At 46.3% G+C, this 19,499-nt stretch overlaps 1 protein-coding gene across 1 annotated transcript; it reads right to left on the bottom strand.

Annotated features, from left to right (window-relative positions):
- Positions 1-590: 590 nt before the first annotated feature.
- PPME1 (protein phosphatase methylesterase 1) lies at positions 591-19,291 on the bottom strand. The gene is made up of 14 exons (XM_068182759.1): positions 19,104-19,291; positions 12,648-12,742; positions 11,420-11,511; positions 10,320-10,377; positions 9,769-9,820; positions 7,839-7,993; positions 7,083-7,173; positions 6,663-6,728; positions 6,328-6,460; positions 5,749-5,878; positions 5,260-5,304; positions 4,415-4,479; positions 3,306-3,373; positions 591-2,655 (listed from the first exon to the last, which is right to left on the bottom strand). Exons 1-14 carry the CDS (start codon positions 19,199-19,201, stop codon positions 2,637-2,639), a joined length of 1,167 nt encoding a protein of 388 aa, XP_068038860.1. The 5' UTR covers positions 19,202-19,291; the 3' UTR covers positions 591-2,636.
- Between the last annotated feature and the right edge of the window lie 208 nt (positions 19,292-19,499).

Raw genomic sequence — 19,499 nt, forward strand, 5'->3', positions numbered from 1 at the left:
TCCAGTACACATAATCTGGCAAACCTCATCCTAGGTCTTGGACATTTATTTATTTTATTTATTCAATTAAAATGAAGCCTGCAACAGGCCAGCATCCCAAAGTGCATCTCCTGCTCCTGCCAAACCTTGGGATCCTCCACAGGGAAAGTTGCCACTGATCCTCAATCCAACAAGTGAAACAAAACCAAGAGAGGTTTCTAAGTAATCAAAAGGCTGCAGGAAAAATGCAAAGCTGGGAGTTCTGGGGAGGAATTTTTGTGCGTCCCAGTTTCTCATGAGCCAAAGACTCTTTCTCTCTGCAGTTACTTTTACCACAGCCTGTGTATCCTTCACCAAATGGCATTTATCCCAGCTGCAGCCCCCTGGAAACTGCAGCAGGAGCATTAATACTTCTCAGACAGAAGTACAGCCTCAAAAATGTGCATGGCTTGAGAGCCAAAAGGAATTTCCCTTCCACCCGCCCCCACAGTGCTGCTGCTGCCCCTGGAATCCATTTTTTTAATCCAGTACCACACAAGTCCCTGAACAGGCACCTATCCAGGGCAAGGCAGGGCGGGGAGCGTCACGGAGCGATGCACCATTCAATTAAATAGGCTCTTGAAATATTTATTTTCTTTTCACTCACTCAATGTTAACAGCAAAACAGAATCCCAGGCAGCCCACAGGATTTCAGAAATCATTCCTTTTCCGGTGGTGCTTCTACAGAATACAAAACTGATTGGCTTTCCATGGAGGGTTCTGTTTGGTCGGGCTTTTTGACAAGCTCACAAATCAAAGGGATAACGAGAGGAATCACTCCAAGTCAGACTCTCCGAGTTACTTCAGCACGGAGGAATGTGACTTCACCACGATCATTCACGAGTGTGATCCCGGGAAGTGAGACTCTGGATAGACACGCTGGATTAGTTCATCCCTAACAATCTGAACAAAGGGGTCTCCTGCAAAAGAGAATTTTGGCCATTTCGGGGACATGGCTGGGGAAAGAACTATTTTGTATCTTGACTACTGAAGATCCACTGAATTCATCAGGAACTAAACCAGGGTGGACGCTACATCAAATTAATGCATGGACACGGTGACTCACAGAGAGCCAGCAACACCTGAGTGCCACGGCCAAAGTGCCAGGAGGGCATTCCTCTCTGGAATGAGGCCTTCCTGTCTCTAATCCAGGCGCTTCCCAGTCTGATGTGTCAGGGAAGGGACAGGGAGCAAGGCCACCACGGTGGCTGTGCCCGGTGAATCACAGCTAAGGGGAGCTCCACCAGGCCCAAGGCCATGGTTAAACCTATGCCCCATCCGCACCTCTCAAGTGCCAAGAATTCCTGATGGCTTTTGTCATGGGATGCACAGGGCAGCTCCCAGATCACCAAAGAACTCCGCCTCGGCAGAGCAGGGTTAAAATCATTGAACAGCAGCAAGGGGTTATGGACACCAGGCAAAAAAAGGGATTTCACACATCCACCAGCAAAATATTGAGGAAAACTGCTCCAAAACATGTCTGCTCTTGCACTCAAAAGTGACTCTTAGGTGAAAGCAAGCCCAGGAACTGTCTGTGGATAACTGAACCCTGAAGAAAATCTCTCTGTGCACATGGAATTCTCAAAGGCAGACAATGAAATTATCTAGGAAGCAACAGTGGAAACAAGGTCCTTCCTCTAAAACTGGGGAGAACAGTTGCCTACACCTCTGCATCAACATCAGCAGGACCGACTCCAAGCTCTCCCAGGGTTTTTCCTACAGCCCATTCCATATTTTTCCATCCCAAAGGTGCTGATTTCTGCCCAGCTGTGTGTGGCAGCTACAAGAAGGGAAGAACAAACACATTCCAGGGGCAGAAAACAACCAAACTGCCTGCTGACCACATTGTCCCTGCTGCTCTTGGGTCTTTCCCATAAATGCAGGTTCAGAGTCCTCTGGCCTGGGATGTGTCTGTAGTAGATGGAGTTATTCAGGCTCTTCTTCCCAGAGAGGACTTGAAACAAGCACCTGAAAAGCTGCAAGACTCTGAAATGGAGCTCACAGTCCCCCCCTCGCCTTTTTGATTTACAATCCCATCCAACTTTTCCCAGGAAAGTGGCCTCCAGGCTTTTCCCACAGCTTAACCGCTAAGGCTGGCGCTGGTGAGATGAAAACTGAGCTCCCAATGAAGCCGATTCCTCATCTGCTTTAGGGGGGAAAAAAAAGTGTATATATAAAACCCAAATCTAAGGGGCACTTCCAAGATGATTCTATGATTCCACAGAGAAATCCTGAAGCCTTTGGCTGTGCTGCAATGCCCTCAATGGATCTGGACTGCCAACAGCCCTTCTGCAGCTGGGTCCAAGAAAGCCTGAGAATTGGTGGAGATTGGTATGATTGACTACATGGGATTCCAGGAGGTTTTTCCTTGTGGCAGCAGAGAAGAGGATCCCAGTTCCAAGGGCCTGAAGAGCTTTTCATGGTCTTCAGTAGAAGCTGCTTCCCATCAAGGAAGTCCCTAAGAATTTAGATATTCTGGAGAGCTAGTTCTAGGGGATGAATCTCACACCAACTTCTCACTGCTGCTGGACTGGGAGATGAGAGGATATGGATACATCACAGTGGCCTCTGGTGCAGTTTATTTACAATGGGAATCAGTGCTGGAGAACACCAGGATATTAACAAGCAGGAAACACACTAGGAGGCAAAAAAGAGAACGGAAGAAAGACTCCGTGTTAGCATTGAGGTATTCTCTGCAAACTCTGCGACAACCTAAATTTAGCTGTAAAGTCCTTAGGTCTTCTCCCTCTCTCCCTATTTACACATCAACCTACACTATCAAGCTTATCAATCACACCCTTCTCTCACTGCCTGGCTGATCACAGGGGCCTGGCTTCCACAGGCCATTTTGATAAGAAGACACATGAGATAAGTATGGAAAGTCTGCAAAGTGAAGCACACAGCTTTACCTGCCTGATCTCACCAGTATTTCTTGGCCAAGGGAGTGTGACACAAGTTGTTTCCAGAACACAGGGCCTTGGTTACTTAATGAAATATTATTTAAGATAAATGCCATAAAATTTGTCATTTTGCTTTCTGTCAGGCTCTAAAGAAAGAAGTCTGCTTTGCTCCTTCCTTCCAAGGAAGGAGGTTTCATCAGCACATGTAAATATGTGAGAAATTTAAAAGGAACACAAACACCGAATGTATTACTGGCTGTGATTCAGAGCTGTTTGTTTATCTGTGGTTTTTAGCACCATGCTAAAATTCCAGCCTCCCACCTCAAGAGCCCAACAGGCAGTGAGAGCAGGAGCTCTGCTCAGGGACACAGCTCCATGGAGCCTTACCACTGGAATCCACCAATGGGCTCTGTAAACCTGTGACGGATCAGGAACGTTGCAACAGCTTCAGCAACCTGAGAGAAGGGAAAAAAATAGCTCAGGATCTAAAGGGACACAAAGAGAAGACGAAACCCAGTCAGTTTTCAAAGCCTGCAGTATTTCCAACAACAGTTCATGTCCTCAGGAGTCTGTTGCTGAAGCGTTTGCTCCTTTAAAACAAGAGCTCTGTGTAACACACCTCCAGCTTTACTCCAACACTGAGCCTGCCATCAAGAAGTGACCAAACTTTTTCTCCACCCATTTCAGTAATTCTTAAAACAATGTCTAAGTTTAGCAGGGAGAAAAGGTAAATTCAGGATGCAGGACAGTAACCTGGAATGGTTTGGGTTGGGAGGCTCATTAAAGCTCATCCAGTCCCAACCCCTGCCATGGGCAGGGACACCTTCCACTACAGCAGGCTGCTCCAAGCCCCGTCCAGCCTGGTCAGTATTGCTCAGAATGTATAAAAAAGAGTAACAAGAACTCAGTATGTTTAGATAAAATCACCTATTTCAGACTGGTGAAGTGAAGCACAGAATGGCTGAGTTTTAACACAGCTGTCAGTGCAGAATGAGCTTTAAAACCAGATGTGCTCCCAACCACAGGCTCCACTGGCTGCACCGCATTCCTCCTTCCATCTGGACACAAACTCCAGCAGTGCCCAGAAGCCGCACTGCCCTGTCAAAGCTGCTTCAGGAACATTTGGTTTCTATTTGGAAAATGTGAGCCACCCAACTCAATAAAACACAGACCAACCCCTAAAGCTGCAGCTTAGTGCAAGGGATAGTGGGGAACTGCATGAGGAAAAGGAAGGGAGGAGAAATCCACACTCCACATGGGTAGAATTAGGTACATCACCACAGGCCTGAGAGTTAAATCCATGGCCCAGCCCTGTGGCATGTAACATCTTAGCCAGGGCTTTCCAGAGAGCTAAAAAACCCAAGCTGCTTGTGAAAGCCAGTTGTCGTGCCAAAAGATGCCCCTATAGTATGATCTCTGCTGCATGGTAAGGAACAGATCCTTTTTTGCATTTCAGATCGTGGCTTATGTAGCTTCAACCCCACGGTGGGGCTCACCTTGTCTGGAGCATCTTCATGGACTGCATGGCCACACTGTGGGAGGACCTGCATCTGGAACTTCCCTGTGGATTGAGAGAGTCAGCACATGGATCTCACCCTCTGGACCAACTGACCTCACTAAATGTAGCTGGAAAAGAGGCCCCAGGGATGGCAGGAAGTCTTGGCAGACTCCACACCAGCCCATGGGCTCCAAAGAAAACGTGGACCAGCTGCTTAATTCACCTTCTCCAGGTGTAACTAGAACAGGTTCCCAGGAGTTAAAATGAAGCTGAACTTCTCAGACCTTCTCAATTCAGGCAAGTGTCAGAGTTAGAACTCCTACCAGATTTACCTTAAGTTAACAGTTATCCTGCTATCCAATACTACTTTCCAGTACTGGTTGCTCTGGAAAGTAAGGATGGGGGGGAAAACCTAACCCAAACCCCAAAACATGAATGAAGGTGCTTAATCTTGGTCTGCTGTCTGTCAGAAACACTGGGAGATGGGACAATTATGAATGGACCCAAGTGTTCTAGCTAGGAACATCAGGAATGTAGCTAGAAAGGAAAAAAATGGATTAGAAAGAAGCCATCACAGACAATCATTCTTATCCAAGAGAAGTGTAGCAGCTCCAATGCTGGGAGCACTGAACACTAGATTGAACAAAACCCACAGCAACAGCCCTTTGAATTGAACCTTTCCCTCCTCACCTTCCCCACCTTTCCTTGACCACAGCAGAACACTTTGGGATGGACGAATTCTTTAATGTCCATTTGTTTGGATATTGACTGTACCCATAGCAACAAGGTGTCATGCAAAAAGAGCATTACAGTAAGGCTGAAGTAACAATATTAAATACTTACCTTGCATCTGTCCAATGGTCAGATCTTTATCCAGCCTGTCAACACCTACAATCAAATAAACAAATGTTTTGGAGAACAGCCAGAGAGAACACAATTCTCTGAGCCAGGCTTTACTCCATATTTTAAAAGAGACATTAGCTTGAAAAAACAGAAAATAAACACCTCTGACACCCACAACAAGGACATTTCACTGCTGCACCTTGAGACAGTAAAGATGCAGGAAAGAAACACAGCCAAAAAGTGCAAGAGCACAGCCCTCCCTACAACTTAAAAGGATATTTACACACTGTATTTGCTGTTAAGGTACAAAAAGGGCTTAAAGCTGTATTTGAGTTTCACCCGAGAAGTTCAAATCACACCACGCTATTTTAGGAGACACAGAGAAGCCCAGGTATTCCCAGGAAACACTGCAGCCCAGTGCTGACCCTGTTCTCTAAAATGCCGCGTGACATCACTGAGGTGCACACCAGGACTGGAAGAGACACATACCAGCTAAAAGCAAAAGCTTTGGAGTTGGACAGCTTAGGAAGAGGTTGGATAAACCCCTGAACCAGCCATCCCAGTACTTTTCTGTTTTGGCCAGTTCGATTCGCCACGTGTATAAATGCTCCTTCTTTGTCTGCAGGGAGGAGAGAGAGCTCTGCATTAGTGATCAGTAAAACAGCGGAAAGAAAACCAACTCAGGGAGCCACCTGGAAATGCATAAATACATAGATATAAAAAATAAAAAAATACTGGCTCCCTCTGGTGGATTGCACACTTCCAGGGATGACCCTCCTTGCTTCTAAATCTCTCTCCAAATCAAAGTACATGAGCAGGGAACAAGAAAGTCAGAAAGAGCTGCACCAAGAGGAGAAGAGCCTTCAGGAGAAGACTGCAGGATTCAGGGCAATCAATTTGCTATTTTTTACTGACACAAATAGCTCACAAATTGTCTGAACATTTGGGCTTGGCTCTCATCCAGTTTTCTCTCCCTGGAGTGGCTCCCTTTCATATCAGAATGATTTGGATAACCACGGGTGACAGCTCTTGCAGGGGAAGCTGAAAACACACCAACAAACTCCCAACCTCTGTGTCATCCTCTTTCTTCCTTTTGTTGACAGAGCCTCCTCCTTCCTCATCCTCCTCCTCCTCCTCCTCTTCCTCAATAATTCCCTCTACTATGGCTTTAGGGCATTCAGGACTGGCAGCCCCTTCGCACCTGTGAAAATAAAATCAGAAACTGATTCCCTGACAAAAGAAAAAAATCCAAATCAAAACACCACCCAGGATTAAACCACAGGTGTTCAGCAATTTTGCTTTAAGAAATTTTCATTTTCAAATGCACTTATGTAGCAATGGTATTGTAAAACAGAAAAAAAATATTTTAAAATAATAAATGAAATAAACCAAAGGCCACCTACTGTTTGACTTGACCGACCATAGAAACTCTGGCAGATTCGAGATTTCTTATCTGTCCACTTTTTACACTAGGGCAGAAAAAATAATGATAAGACAGAAATATTTACTAAAAGAGATTCAAGAAATCAGCAGGCCCAGAAATGAGTTAAACTCCTCTACAGCTCAGGATTTCCCCAAACTATTCCCAAAGCTCCTGCTCTCAGACTGAACAGAGTGGCTCAAGCTAAACTTATGTGAACCTCCCACTGTCACTGTAACTGTGAGAAAGAGGGAGAAGTGCTGGTGGGGAAACAGTGAAACAGGGTTAAACCCATGGCATGGGGCTGGGACAGGGCCTGTAAACAGCCAAATTATATAAACTTTGTTTCCTTCGGGAGTCAGGCTACAAAGACAAGTGATTTGAGAATGAGCCCAAGCTCTACCTCCACTCAATGGCATTCTCAAGCGACTTGAATGTTTTGGGACGACTCCTTAGGAAGTTCTGCATGCTGTTCAAGGCATCCATGGCTGTACCTAAGAGCAAATGACATAATCTTCATCAACTTCATGGCATCTGATGAAACTACTGCCACATCCCTCTATACAAAACTGGCTGCAACACCCTCACAGAGAGCTGGAGCTCCCCAGTGATTTAATGCTGCTAAGGAAAGTACAGATTAATATTTCTAAGCCAACAGTCATATTGGAAAATTACTATTTGAATAGGTAGGATGTTCAGACAGCAAGAGAAAGCAGCAATCATTTATCAGCACCAAGCATTACAGCAAAAGCCACCATCTTCCCCATCAAGAAAGTGTTTCAAAGAAACTAGTGCCATGGTCTGCTTGACACGGTGGTGTTAGGTCATAGGTTTGACTCAGTGGTCTCAAAGGTCTTTTCCAACCTAGCTGATTCTCTGATTCTGTGACAGTACCAGGAAAAAAACAAACAGAGAGTACAACTGGGAAAAGGAAGAGGAAAAGGGAAAGGGAAAGGAAAAGGAAAAGGAAAAGGAAAAGGAAAAGGAAAAGGAGGGGTCACACTGGAAAGATTTTTGTGTGCGCAGGATCTGTAAGAGGGTGGAATGGGTTTAAAATTGGGGCAAACCCTTGTGTATGCAGGGATCTGGGGCTAAGAGAAGAGCTGGGAGGCAGCAGCCCGGCACAGGGGCTGGAAGCCTCGGCGGGCAGGCCACTCACCTTCCACGACGTCGATCATGCAGAGCCCCAACAGGCTGGGCAGCAGGTTGGCGACGGCCGTGTGCACGGCGATGGCCCCCCCCATGCTGTGCCCGATCAGCATGATGGGCGGCGGCAGGTCCCCGTACAGCGCTTCCACCACGCTCCCCACGTCTCTGCAGAGGGACAGCAAAGCCGGCCTGGCACCTCCGCCTCCGCCAGGACCGGGGACATGCCCGCAAAGCCTCCTCTAACCCGCAGGCAACAAACACGCTTACTCTGCTGTCACTGCTTCATCCCTGCACCAAAGCGGGAAACCCTGCCAGCAGGGCTTCCCTGCACGTGCATGTCATTTCTCTTTCTATTTATCTCTCTATCCTCATTTAAAAGATACTAATTTAAAAGATGTTCAAGCAACCTGGTCTAGTGGAAGGTGTCCCTGCCCATGTGGATGAAATTTACAGTCCCTTCCAGCCCAAATTCTGTGATTCCTTGTAGAAAACATTTTAGGCTGACATTTGCTGGTGGGAATGTTAAATAAAAGGTGATAAAAAGCTGTCAAATCATCTTGCATGGAAGCACAAACCAAGAAATTCATTGTTCTTAAAAGAAGAAACTGGAATTAGAGAGACAAAAAATAACTGGGCCCTGCTGACCATGGCAAAGATGAACAACACTGAGCACGAGCAAAAAGACTGAGACTCTCTATGAGCACAGACAGGCAAGGGGCAATTTCGCCACCCTTCCCAAAAGGCACCTCCTGATAAACTGAAGCTGTCACTTCTTGACACTTTTCCCAGGATGGGAAAGCTGGCTGGTATGACTCTCAAACCCCAGAACAGCAGCAGAGGTAACAACTGAAATCTCCTGAAGAGCAGTTTAAAGACACCCCCCAGCTGGCTTTCCTGACTACAGCCATTCAGAGGAACCTGAGAACTGAGCAGTATTGAAAATGGAAAACAAGCGAAGAAGAATGAACAGGCTGACCAGCTTGTCTGCTCTGCTAGAGAAAATTGTTTGAGGACTTGATTTAAAAGAATAGGAACACTAGCTATAATTTAAGGCTCCAGTTTAAAAGATGCTCAGGACTTAGTTTCAAGCTCATTTCTAAGAAGAGGGGAAGGTTTCAAAACAAAATGAACTTGCTTTCCCCCCAGAGCAATGCTGCTCCAGATCTAAAATATTCTAATTATTAAATCCAGCATCTCCTAGGACAGTAACACATCAGGATCTGACAAGGCATAAGCAGCAGGAATAAGGTATACAATGGAAGTCAGAATACATTTCACACATGGCCTCCCCTCAACAAACCAAGTGGATTTGTCCATGGGAAGGTTACAAAATCCTTCATCATTTAGTTGTAGTCACAGCAAAGAGTCTCTTTGTACTAAATATGGACAGAACATAATGTGCTTAGCAGTGGGTATTTGCTTTTCTTACAGTTTTTTCAAGAGGGGGATGGATTTGCATGCCAAAGTGGGTCGTGACAGTTTGAAAAAGCAATTCTATGCTCGAAAATCCTGTGTCTGTGACCCAGACTTCAGGGGTGTTACCAGGCCAATGTGGGCCCACTCTGAACACTCACTCCAAGGGCTGAGGAAGAGTCAATCTGGTGATTTCAGGCCAAAATACCCCATGGATGTCTAAGGGAAGCATTCCGCCTCCATCAGGAACTTTTCAGTATGTGGCAGGTTCAAAGTGCTCACTGTTTAAAAACTCAGGGTACTGGGAGAACAACTCCAGGCCTTGGAATCTGACTCAGCTGGGAGGGACATAATTTCAAACTGTTCCAGAATGGAAGGAAAGCAGGGATAACTACCAGAGTCACGTGAAATTATACTATCTTCCAGCTCCTTTGAACGAAGGCTGTGTGCCCTCAAGTAGTTTATTGTTCAGCCAAGGAGATAAAGGGGAGGTTTGTGAAAAGGGAAACAAGCATAAATTTCCTTACTTTGACATAGTCTCTGCAGACAGATCTTCAGGATTCCTTACTTTTGTTTCTCCTGAAAAAAACCCAACCCAAGTTAAGTTCACTTAAGCTGAAAAACTTCAGGCCCCCTCAGGACTTAGAGCAGTGACGGTACAAAGCTTTTAGGCATAGATATGAAGAGCAAGCCTACTGCAATGAACATGAATAATTAAGAAACACAGAATTAACAGGAACACTTGGTACTATGGGTAGGAAACACTGCCCATAACTGTTCTTTATGGATCTTAAAAAGAAAGAACAGCCTTATTTCTCATGGCAGAGATCACTTAAAGGTTATGGAAATATGAAAGATGGCTTGGTGGAAGGAAGTAGTCCACCACTGTCTCAAGCAAAAGTTCAGGGGGGTCTCAGCTTCTGACAGAAGCCAGTCTTTCATCCCTGCTTTTGAATCAAAATTGGGATGCCTTAAGGATGTTTTCCTAGTCATCCTGAGAAGAATTCATTGAATCTCCTTTAAAAAATGGGATATTGTAACAAGCTGATTTGACTCCAGATTTATTTCTTTGACTTACCATGGCCTCGGAGGTCTAAGGCCACAATCCTACACTGGATCCTGTTAATGATTGCAGACTGCAAGGAGAGACGGAGAGAATATTGTTTGCAAAGTGGGATTAGCAACAACAAGCACTCCCTAAAAACCCTTCCCGGCCAGCAAAACGGCTGAGCCTGGACTGGACGGGGTGTTACAGAATGCAAGCAAAAATATTCCGTAAGACTGTCCCTAATGGGCCAAAGCCCCATCCTTGTGAACATCCCACTGCTAACGAGGACAGCTCTTGCACTGTGTGTAAGACATGACGTGGCTTTCCTGGGACCACGAATTCAAGCCCTGCAGCACCTCTGAAAACTGGAACAGCAGTGGGACTATGAACACCAAAGGGATTCTCTTGCTTTTCAAGCCCCACATGGTACCAAATTACTCTTGGCTCCATGGCTGACATGGAGGGGAAGCAGCTGCTTTGCAGTGCACGTTCAGTTTGTTCTCAAAGAATAGAATTTTACAGGCTGAAATGTATAAAAATTGATTAGTCCAAAGAGGTCAGGGGAAACAGCTGAGAAATCTTTTTAAGGTAAGGCAGAGCATAATAATTGCAACACAAGTATGCCTCAGTTTCTCCCAGACAGATCAATTTAACTAAGTTATTTCAGGCATCACAGGGCAGTGGCATGTTTTGTTGACAGGAAGACTTCTGTGTTAAGGAATCATTGATTATTTAAATAACAGCCCAGCAGAAGTGGGGGAGTTTGCTGAGGGATTCTTAAGAGAACCACCTACACAACTGGCAAAAAGCTACCCAGACCTCAAAGCTACCCAGTCCTCTTATTTTGATTTTTCAACTATTCAGTTCTTAAATGACTGGAGCAGTTAGTTGCTTTCCCCAAACCAAATGAACCCAGAGATTAGCATTTTCCAGCCCCTAAAGAGCCCAAACCCTGAATCTGCAAGGTGCCTGTGCACCTAAGCGAGAACCCCAACCACGCAAAGATAATATTGCTGCCTTTTAGAATACTGTTTTCCCATGTTTCCCAGAGGTGCATGGATATCTGCCTTCCACACTCAGAGAGCTCCATCTCCACACATTTATTGCTACAGAGCAGCAGCTTTACTTACAGTAAACACAGCCCAGGACAGAGCAGAGTGGCCTCCACCGTGTAACAGCAGCAGGACAGGCCCCTCCAAGCCACTTTTGTAAATTCGAAAAGTGTATGAACAGTTAAGGACATTTCACTGAGTTGCATCAAGGCAGTAGAATGGATTTTGGATCTTGCAATACCAAACAAATACCAAATTTTATTTCTACCCTTCATTTATCTGACCAACAGGAATTTTCAAGCATTACCTGGACAAAAATGTAACTCAATTTAAGCTTTCAAGAGTTGTATTCCTGCTGCCCAGGTCTTCTACCTGCCCCCCCCCCCCCAGTAATTCACTCATCTCCTTTTCTCCCTGGGCACAACAGGGAAGTGAACTAAGAGAGAACTAGAAATCCATTAGGAAAAAAGATGGAGAGCTATTTTTTACACAGACAAAATAATGAGAGGGCAAGGGAATGGTTTTAAACTAGAAAAGGGGAGATTTAGATTAATTGTTCATAAGAAATTCCTCCCTGTGAGGGTGGTGAAGCTCTGGCACAGGGTGCCCAGAGAAGCTGTGGCTGCCCCTGGATCCCTGGAAGTGTCCAAGGCCAGGCTGGACATTGGGGCTTGGAGCAGCCTGGGATAGGGAAAGAGATCTCACACCTCCCGGTGTGTTTGGAGAGAAGTAACTTGGAGGTTTGGTTTTCCTAATGGCATTTCTATCTTAGAGGGGAAACATCTGCAGAAAAATCTCTGGCTGGCACTGCCAGAAGACACTGATGGCATCACAACCTCTGCCTTGGCCAGAAATTTGGATGTATTTATTCACATCTACATGTTTCTGTCGAGGTTTATCTGTAGTGCTGCTGCTATTAATCCTGAGCAGACAGTTCACTGATTGCCACCTAACTAATTGTAGTGAATAAAAATCAATGAACAGCTTTGGGCCTGACATGGTTTGAATTATGAGAACCTGAGGAGTGTTTCCCTGCAAAATATGCTATTGGACTGTTGGAAACACTTTTTAAAATTAATGATTACTAAAGAAGCAATATCAGGAACTGCCCTTGCTAGGTACAGTTTAACTGTCAGCCTAGAAGGGACAGTTCCAGTTACTGACACTGAACCCTGCAGGAGACATAATGGAAGACAAGAAGGAACACATGAAAAAGCTGAAGAACCCCAATAAACTAAACAAAACGTGATACCTCCCCAATCTCTGAGATTATGACAAATTCAATATGGGAATAAAAAAAAGGATATATCCTTGCCAGTGTCATTTTCTACCACAACGTCCTCCATAGACTCAAAGTACTGGCTCCAAAGCACTGGTGAAAAATCACGCTTTCTTCCAGGGCTGCAAGACAGAGAAAAATCCATAAGAAAGAGTTATTTTTAAAGTCTTCCACTGAAATTGGCATCCAGGCCTCCTCTCACTGAAGAGAACATGCTGGTGTTACACAACAGTTCAGACTGGAAGCAAACGACGCATCAGTGAAATTCCCATACAACCACAATATTCAGAATTTTATTGTCACTGAAGAAATCCTCCCCTTTTCCCCCTCCCTAATTGTTGCTCCTATTGAAGAAATGTAGTGGAAACAGAGAAAAGAGTATTTTCCTCATCAAGTAATTCCAAGGAAGACGGAGCAATGGTGATTTAGACTACACAGACCCAAGCCAAGGGACAATAAACAGAACAGTGATACTGTCCCAGTACAACCTCCGAGTTTGCAATGACCCACAGGCAAAAGGTGCCCAGCTGACAAAACAATTTATTTTTTGCTTCCTTCAAAAGGTGCAGCTGTGCCCTCTCCTTGTACCCCCATTACTGACAAAAGGCTCCACAATCAGAATTTTCCTGATGACTCAGTTGATGCAGAATTTATTTCTCAGGCTGGTATTTACTCAGTAAGGCTAAAAGAGTAGTGCTTAATTTTGGAAGTGGCACAATTAGGCTCAATTCGAGCCCAGGATACAGGATGAGTAACAGTGCACCATTTTAACCATGTTTTTGCACTTCAGCTCTTCTGGGGGAGGCAGGCAGGCAGCACAGAATATTAAAATCAAGCATGGGTGTGAGGGGTGAAAGACCTTCACAGCAGAAAAATCCCTGCTGAAGAAGTTTCTCCTGAATTCTTGGCTTCCTAAAGAAACAGAAAATAACAGACAAAACAGCTTTTCAATTTTGCAGAAACAAAATTTCTGTTTCCCCTGGTGTTTCTAGGATATGAAACATAAACAGCCACCCTCTGAATGGACCAAATTCCCTCCTGTGGGTTTCCAGACTTCTTGTCAAATCTCAATTAAATGAGATGTCACACACCTACATAAATCCAGAAAATAATAATCTCTTTTACTGCCTCAGCCTAATCTCATTCTCTGATCAAGGAAAAAAATATCACATTCAAAGCTTAATTTTCCCCTGGAAGCCATCCCAGCCCTGATCACATGCTCTCTCCATACCAGTTCTGGTTCTTTCTGGAGCTGGAGAGAACTGCCCACAGCTTGGATGATTTCCCTTCCCTGGTTTTTGAATAGGTAGGATGTGCAGTTAGCAAAAATAAGTTCCATCACCCTTTCAAAATGCAGCATTTCGACTGCAGTCAGACTTTTGCACAGCGTGATACAGCTGCTTTTGGGTTCCACTGCCCTGAGCAGTTCCAGGTGGTCAGTAAATGCTGTCATCTGCCTGGCTACACCCCTTCCCAAATAATCCATAAATCTGGTGGCCAGCAGGAGCTCCCTGGTGACCTAGCCCTGGCACTACTGTGACACCAGAGATCTGTAGGGGAATTCTCCTGCCTACAGGGGAGGCAGAGCACGGGGAAGTGGCTGACTAGTTGTGGCACGCTGGATGAAGAGCGTTGGCTGTGTGCCAGATGAGCCCATTTTTGTGGGAGCAGGGCTGCAGGATGGACAGCCACTGTTACACAGGGGAGCACAGCAGCCTCTTGGCTGGTGCCCAGAAACCACCTTTCACCAGACCAGGCCTCTCCAAGCCCCATCCAGCCTGGCCTTGGACACTGGCAGGGATGAGTATTTCTGTGTCCAGTGCTAGAATTTTCATGCAAGAGGCAGGCAGATGCAAATACCGATGCAGATCCATGGAGAGAATCTCCTGGCCTGCAAGAGGAACCCATGGAACCAAGGCAGAGCCCTTCCCCAGGAGCTTGCCACACTGATGCATTTAGCAATGCTTCAAATTCAGCTTAACAAGAGTGAACACCTCCAGAGAAAATGTTAATAGTTGTGTCACACGTGAAGTATCTGGGAAAAACATACAGCAGAACTCCTGTGCTGGCAAGGGAATTGGAGCAGAAAGTGAAGAGGAGCTGGGAATTAAAAACTGTCATCACCTCTGATGCAAATACGTGTTGATCATGATTTAAAACAAAATAATTGCCTCCAAGCAATGCTGAGGAAACGTGAGTGACCTCAGGTTTAACACTGAACCCCCAAAAGGGCAGAATAAATGTGCAGTTTTCCACAAAATTCCAGGTGACCACAGAGGATTGAGCAAAAACATTTCTCCAAAGAGAAGAATTTTTGATTTTGAGTTTTTCTAGAGCTGCTTTTTTTTAGTGAAGCATGTGAAGCATCAACATACATTCAAAATTGTATGTTTGTGCCCAATAAACAGCAGCTGTGGTTTTGCACCTTCCTATGCTGAAGCCATATTTTGCTGACCAATATTTAAGCTGACTGAACTAATTACAGCTTTTTAAAGTATCCAGCAAACCAAAACAGAAATGGATCTGACATAATAACTTTTCTAAACTGATCCTTAAAGTCCAAGCCAGCCAGCCAGCATATTAAACTGGAATTACAAAACAAAGTCTGGGCACCCTCTGTTTTATCCTATTGTGCAGTTTATCATGTCCTCAATCCTTAGGATGCCCACGTGGCTCAGCAAATCTCTCCCCAATTTTTGAAGGGGTTTTCTTTCAGGTATTTTCCTAAAATTAAAAAAAAAAAAAAAAAAAAAAAGGTTGCACCAAGCAGAAGGAACCATTTTCAGAAAGTCCTTTTTCTGCTGAGAGCCCCTATTTAAAACTACTAAAGCAAATATAGAACAAGTGCATGAATCAGGAGATTTCATTCTCACATCATATTTGAACCCAACCAAATCAAACATCATCTACAAGTAAGAACTGCCACGGCTGACAAGTTGTATTTAGAAATTCTAAAAATTGACAAGGACAGTATCTTAAGTTCTGCCTTAGAGATGCTGAATAGATAAAATGTTTTTTCATTAAAAGGATTCCAAGGGGAAAAATGGATTAAAAAGGAAAAAATAGTAGGAATTGCCATGACTGAACTACACAGATCTGATCCAATCATGCCCTTCTAGATAAATAAAGGATCTTCAGAGATTGTACGTGATTTTGACTCACCCATTGGAAAGGAACAGCAAACTGACTTTCACTTTTAAATCCCATCCAGGTGCTTAACTCTGAATGAGCCACTAGCCAAAAATAAAAGGCAAAAAACAAGACAAGAAATGCAGAAGCTGCTACAGCTGTTGGGATCTGCTACCCTGCAGCATCTTGCTCCACGGGTGACCTTACAAATTCTGTCATTTTATTTCCCCACAGAACACAGAATCAGGCCATAAACCTGACTTTGTTTTGTTTTGTGATTTTGGTTTTGATTTTCATCAGTCGAGCAATTGGAGGGAATCACTTGCAACAGGAAGGCAATTCCCAACACAGCCTTGGCGCTCCTTGAAGAAATGGACACAGAATTCCTCCCAGTGGCTGAGTTTCACCAGCTGCTCAAGCTGAAGAGAAGCTCCAGCTTCCTTTGGAAAGGGCCTTTTGCAACTATCATTTCTGTTGGAGAGCACTTAAATCCAGGGAGGAGAGGACTGTGTTAGCAAAGCAGGGATTGATGCCACGTGCTAGGAAATACAATGAAATTCTAGCACGCATCCCATGCTCCCGCAAAACCCACTCCAGACTACGTTGCAGGAGCCACGCTGGATATCAGGGAGAATTCCTTCCCCAAAAGGGCTGTCCAGCCCTGGCACAGCTGCACGGATCCCCATCCCTGCAGGGACTGAAAGCTGTGTGGATGGGGCACTTCGGGATGTGGGATACTGGTGGCCTTGGCAGTGCTGGGGGAATGGTTGGACTCCAAGATCTTAGAGGGCTTTTCCAACCTGAACAATTCCATGATTCAATTTGCTTCAGCCAGTTTGACTTCTCAAATGAGACTCTCCCACAGAGAGACATAAGGAAGTGATTGTACTGAAAAAATAGCAAGAAAATAATAAATTTTAAAGAAAAAGCTCGAAACAAGTTTATTTCCACATATTTAAATGCAGCAACAGGTGCCATTTTTTTATGAACTACTAAAACACACATTAACCTTTTAACAGCATATTGCCAAAAAATGTAAGACTTTATTTTGGTTAAGAAGTTCTCAGTAAATTCTATTTTTCTGTAGCAATCTCACACGCTTGACCCTCTGCTTCTCAAGATCTGCTTTCAGCTACACCACAGTCACATTAAGATGACCTGCATGGTGGAAAAAAAAAAGGGAATAAAAAGAAAGTGCCCAAGACACCAGTCAGAGGATTTAGCCACGGAAAAATCAAGTTGCTGGCTTTCTTGGATATTAAGGTTAAACCCATTTTTTTTAAAAGCATGGCTTGCAATTCAAGAAATTGAAAGCACAGAAATAAACCACATTTATAAATGTGAGATGCTTAATGCAGCAAATAAATATTTTCCTAAATTTAGTTATTTTTGTTCCCTGTAAACTTTGAATTTTGAAGAACTATTTCAGTGCAGCCCCATACATCTGCCAGGACTGTAAATCACACTGTCTTTTCCCTGTACAACTAATCCCATTCTCTTTTGGTGGAATTCTCTTTTGGTGGAATCTTGCACTTGTTTGTACTGAACTGAACTAGTTCAGCTTAAGTTAAACATTCTACCCACTTCCTCTTGTCTCCTTTTCACAGAAGCCCCAATCCCCTCTGGATGAGGCCATTCCATGTTGGATGTGCAGCACCTCCCACAACAGGAACATCACCTGTAAAGGGATTTACTGGGTGGCAGAGCAGTAAATCAAACCACAACATGATTATGAACTACTCCCCACTGCTTCCAAGAGAGGAATTCCAGGGGAATTCTTGATCCTTAACCGCAACCCTGGATTTTGTTTCATTCATAGTAATTTCCCTGACAGAGTTTAAAACCCCTCCAATGCATGGTAAGAGAGGAATAATTACATAAATTAATACATGTTACACCCTTAGACACTGGCCGAACTTCTCACACAGCTCCCAAAATGTGCTCTCAACCCCTGCTTAAAAGATTGAAGAGTATCCCAGACTTCTCCATCATCTCGAAATGCAGATTTAAGCAGGGATTAAAGTCACTTGGCAGAGTGCACCTACTTCACATGGGTGCCTGTGGCTGAGAAATCCCGTTTCACAGAATCATGGAATATTCTGACTCGGAAAGGGAACCACCACAAGGATTATCAAAGTCCAGCTCCAGCTTAGGAATTCAGCTCCTGAGAATTTCCACACACCTCTCCCCCCAGCCACACTCTGGTACCGCCCAGACATGGTTCTTGACCCTTCCTGGGAGAAAAGGGCTGGAGAGCTGATCCCAGCCCCTGCCACCTTCCCAGCCTGAGGATACTCTGGGCACTGACACCTTTGTGGCTGGAGAAGCCTGATCCAGATGTCACTCTCCTGGAGCACTGGGAAGCAGGACCACCCCTCAGGCCCCCTAAGAATGACCACCCCTCGCTCCAGATTCCCCAGTAGTGACCATTCCCTGTCCCGATCCCCCAGGACGAGCTCCCCGCTGTCCAGATCCCCCGACAGTGACCATTCCCTGTCCCGATCCCCCAGGACGAGCTCCTCTCTGTCCAGATCTCCCGACAGTGACCATTCCCTGTCCCGATCCCCCAGGACGAGCTCCCCTCTTTCCAGATCCCCCGACAGTGACCATTCCCTGTCCCGATCCCCCAGGACGAGCTCCGCTCTGTCCAGATCTCCCGACAGTGACCATTCCCTGTCCCTCTTTGTCCAGATCTCCCGACAGTGACCATTCCCTGTCCCGATCCCCCAGGACGAGCTCCCCTCTTCCCAGATCTCCCGACAGTGACCATTCCCTGTCCCGATCGGCCAGGACGAGCTCCTCTCTGTCCAGATCTCCCGACAGTGACCATTCCCTGTCCCGATCCGCCAGGACGAGCTCCTCTCTGTCCAGATCTCCCGACAGTGACCATTCCCTGTCCTGATCCCCCAGGACGAGCTCCTCTCTGTCCAGATCTCCCGACAGTGACCATTCCCTGTCCTGATCCCCCAGGACGAGCTCCTCTCTGTCCAGATCCCCCGACAGTGACCATTCCCTGTCCCGATCCCCCAGGACGAGCTCCTCTCTGTCCAGATCTCCCGACAGTGACCATTCCCTGTCCCTCTTTGTCCAGATCTCCCGACAGTGACCATTCCCTGTCCCGATCCCCCAGGACGAGCTCCGCTCTGTCCAGATCTCCCGACAGTGACCATTCCCCCCGTCCAGACCCCGGAATAACGTGTCTCCCTTCCTTGTAGATCCCCCCAATAAAGACCACCCGTCCCTCCAGACCCCCAACACGAGCCCCCCTGCCCGCAGAGCCTCCGCTCCGCGGTAACCTCTCCCCCCAAACTTCCCCCCGATCTCCGCATCCGCCCCTGCCCTTCCTCCGCCTACCCCATGCGCATCTTGGACCCGGACTGGCCGCCGCCGCCGGGCAAGGGGGGCCGTGGCGGGAGGCGGCCCAGATGCAGCTGCTTCTCCAGGGCCGACATGACAGCCAGGGACGCACCGGGAACACCGGGAACACCGGGCCCCCCCCGAGCCGCCCCCGCCGCCCCGCCCCGCCTCGCCGGAAGCGGCTCCCCCAACAGCGCCGCCACGCGGCGCCGAGCGCGCCCGCCCGCGCGGCACCAAGGGAAACGTAGTCCGCGCCCCCGGTGTGCCCGGCGGGGCGCGGGGCAGGACGGGAGCTGTAGTCCCCGCGGCGGCGCGGGGCAGGACGGGAGCTGTAGTCCCCGCCGCGGCGAGGGGCAGGACGGGAGCTGTAGTCCCCGCCGCGGCGCGGGGCAG

Source organism: Anomalospiza imberbis, chromosome 2 (genome assembly GCF_031753505.1).
Source record: "Anomalospiza imberbis isolate Cuckoo-Finch-1a 21T00152 chromosome 2, ASM3175350v1, whole genome shotgun sequence".
Classification (NCBI taxonomy): Eukaryota; Metazoa; Chordata; class Aves; order Passeriformes; family Viduidae; genus Anomalospiza; species Anomalospiza imberbis.

Coding starts and splice junctions, on each gene's coding strand:
- PPME1 (XM_068182759.1), bottom strand. CDS start 19,201: ATGTCGGCCCTGGAGAAGCAGCTGCATCTGGGCCGCCTCCCGCCACGG. Junction 12,743..19,103: donor GGGTCCAAGATGCGCATGGG/GTAGGCGGAGGA, acceptor TCTGTCTTGCAG/CCCTGGAAGAAAGCGTGATT. Junction 6,461..6,662: donor ATGGTCGGTCAAGTCAAACA/GTAGGTGGCCTT, acceptor TTATTTTCACAG/GTGCGAAGGGGCTGCCAGTC.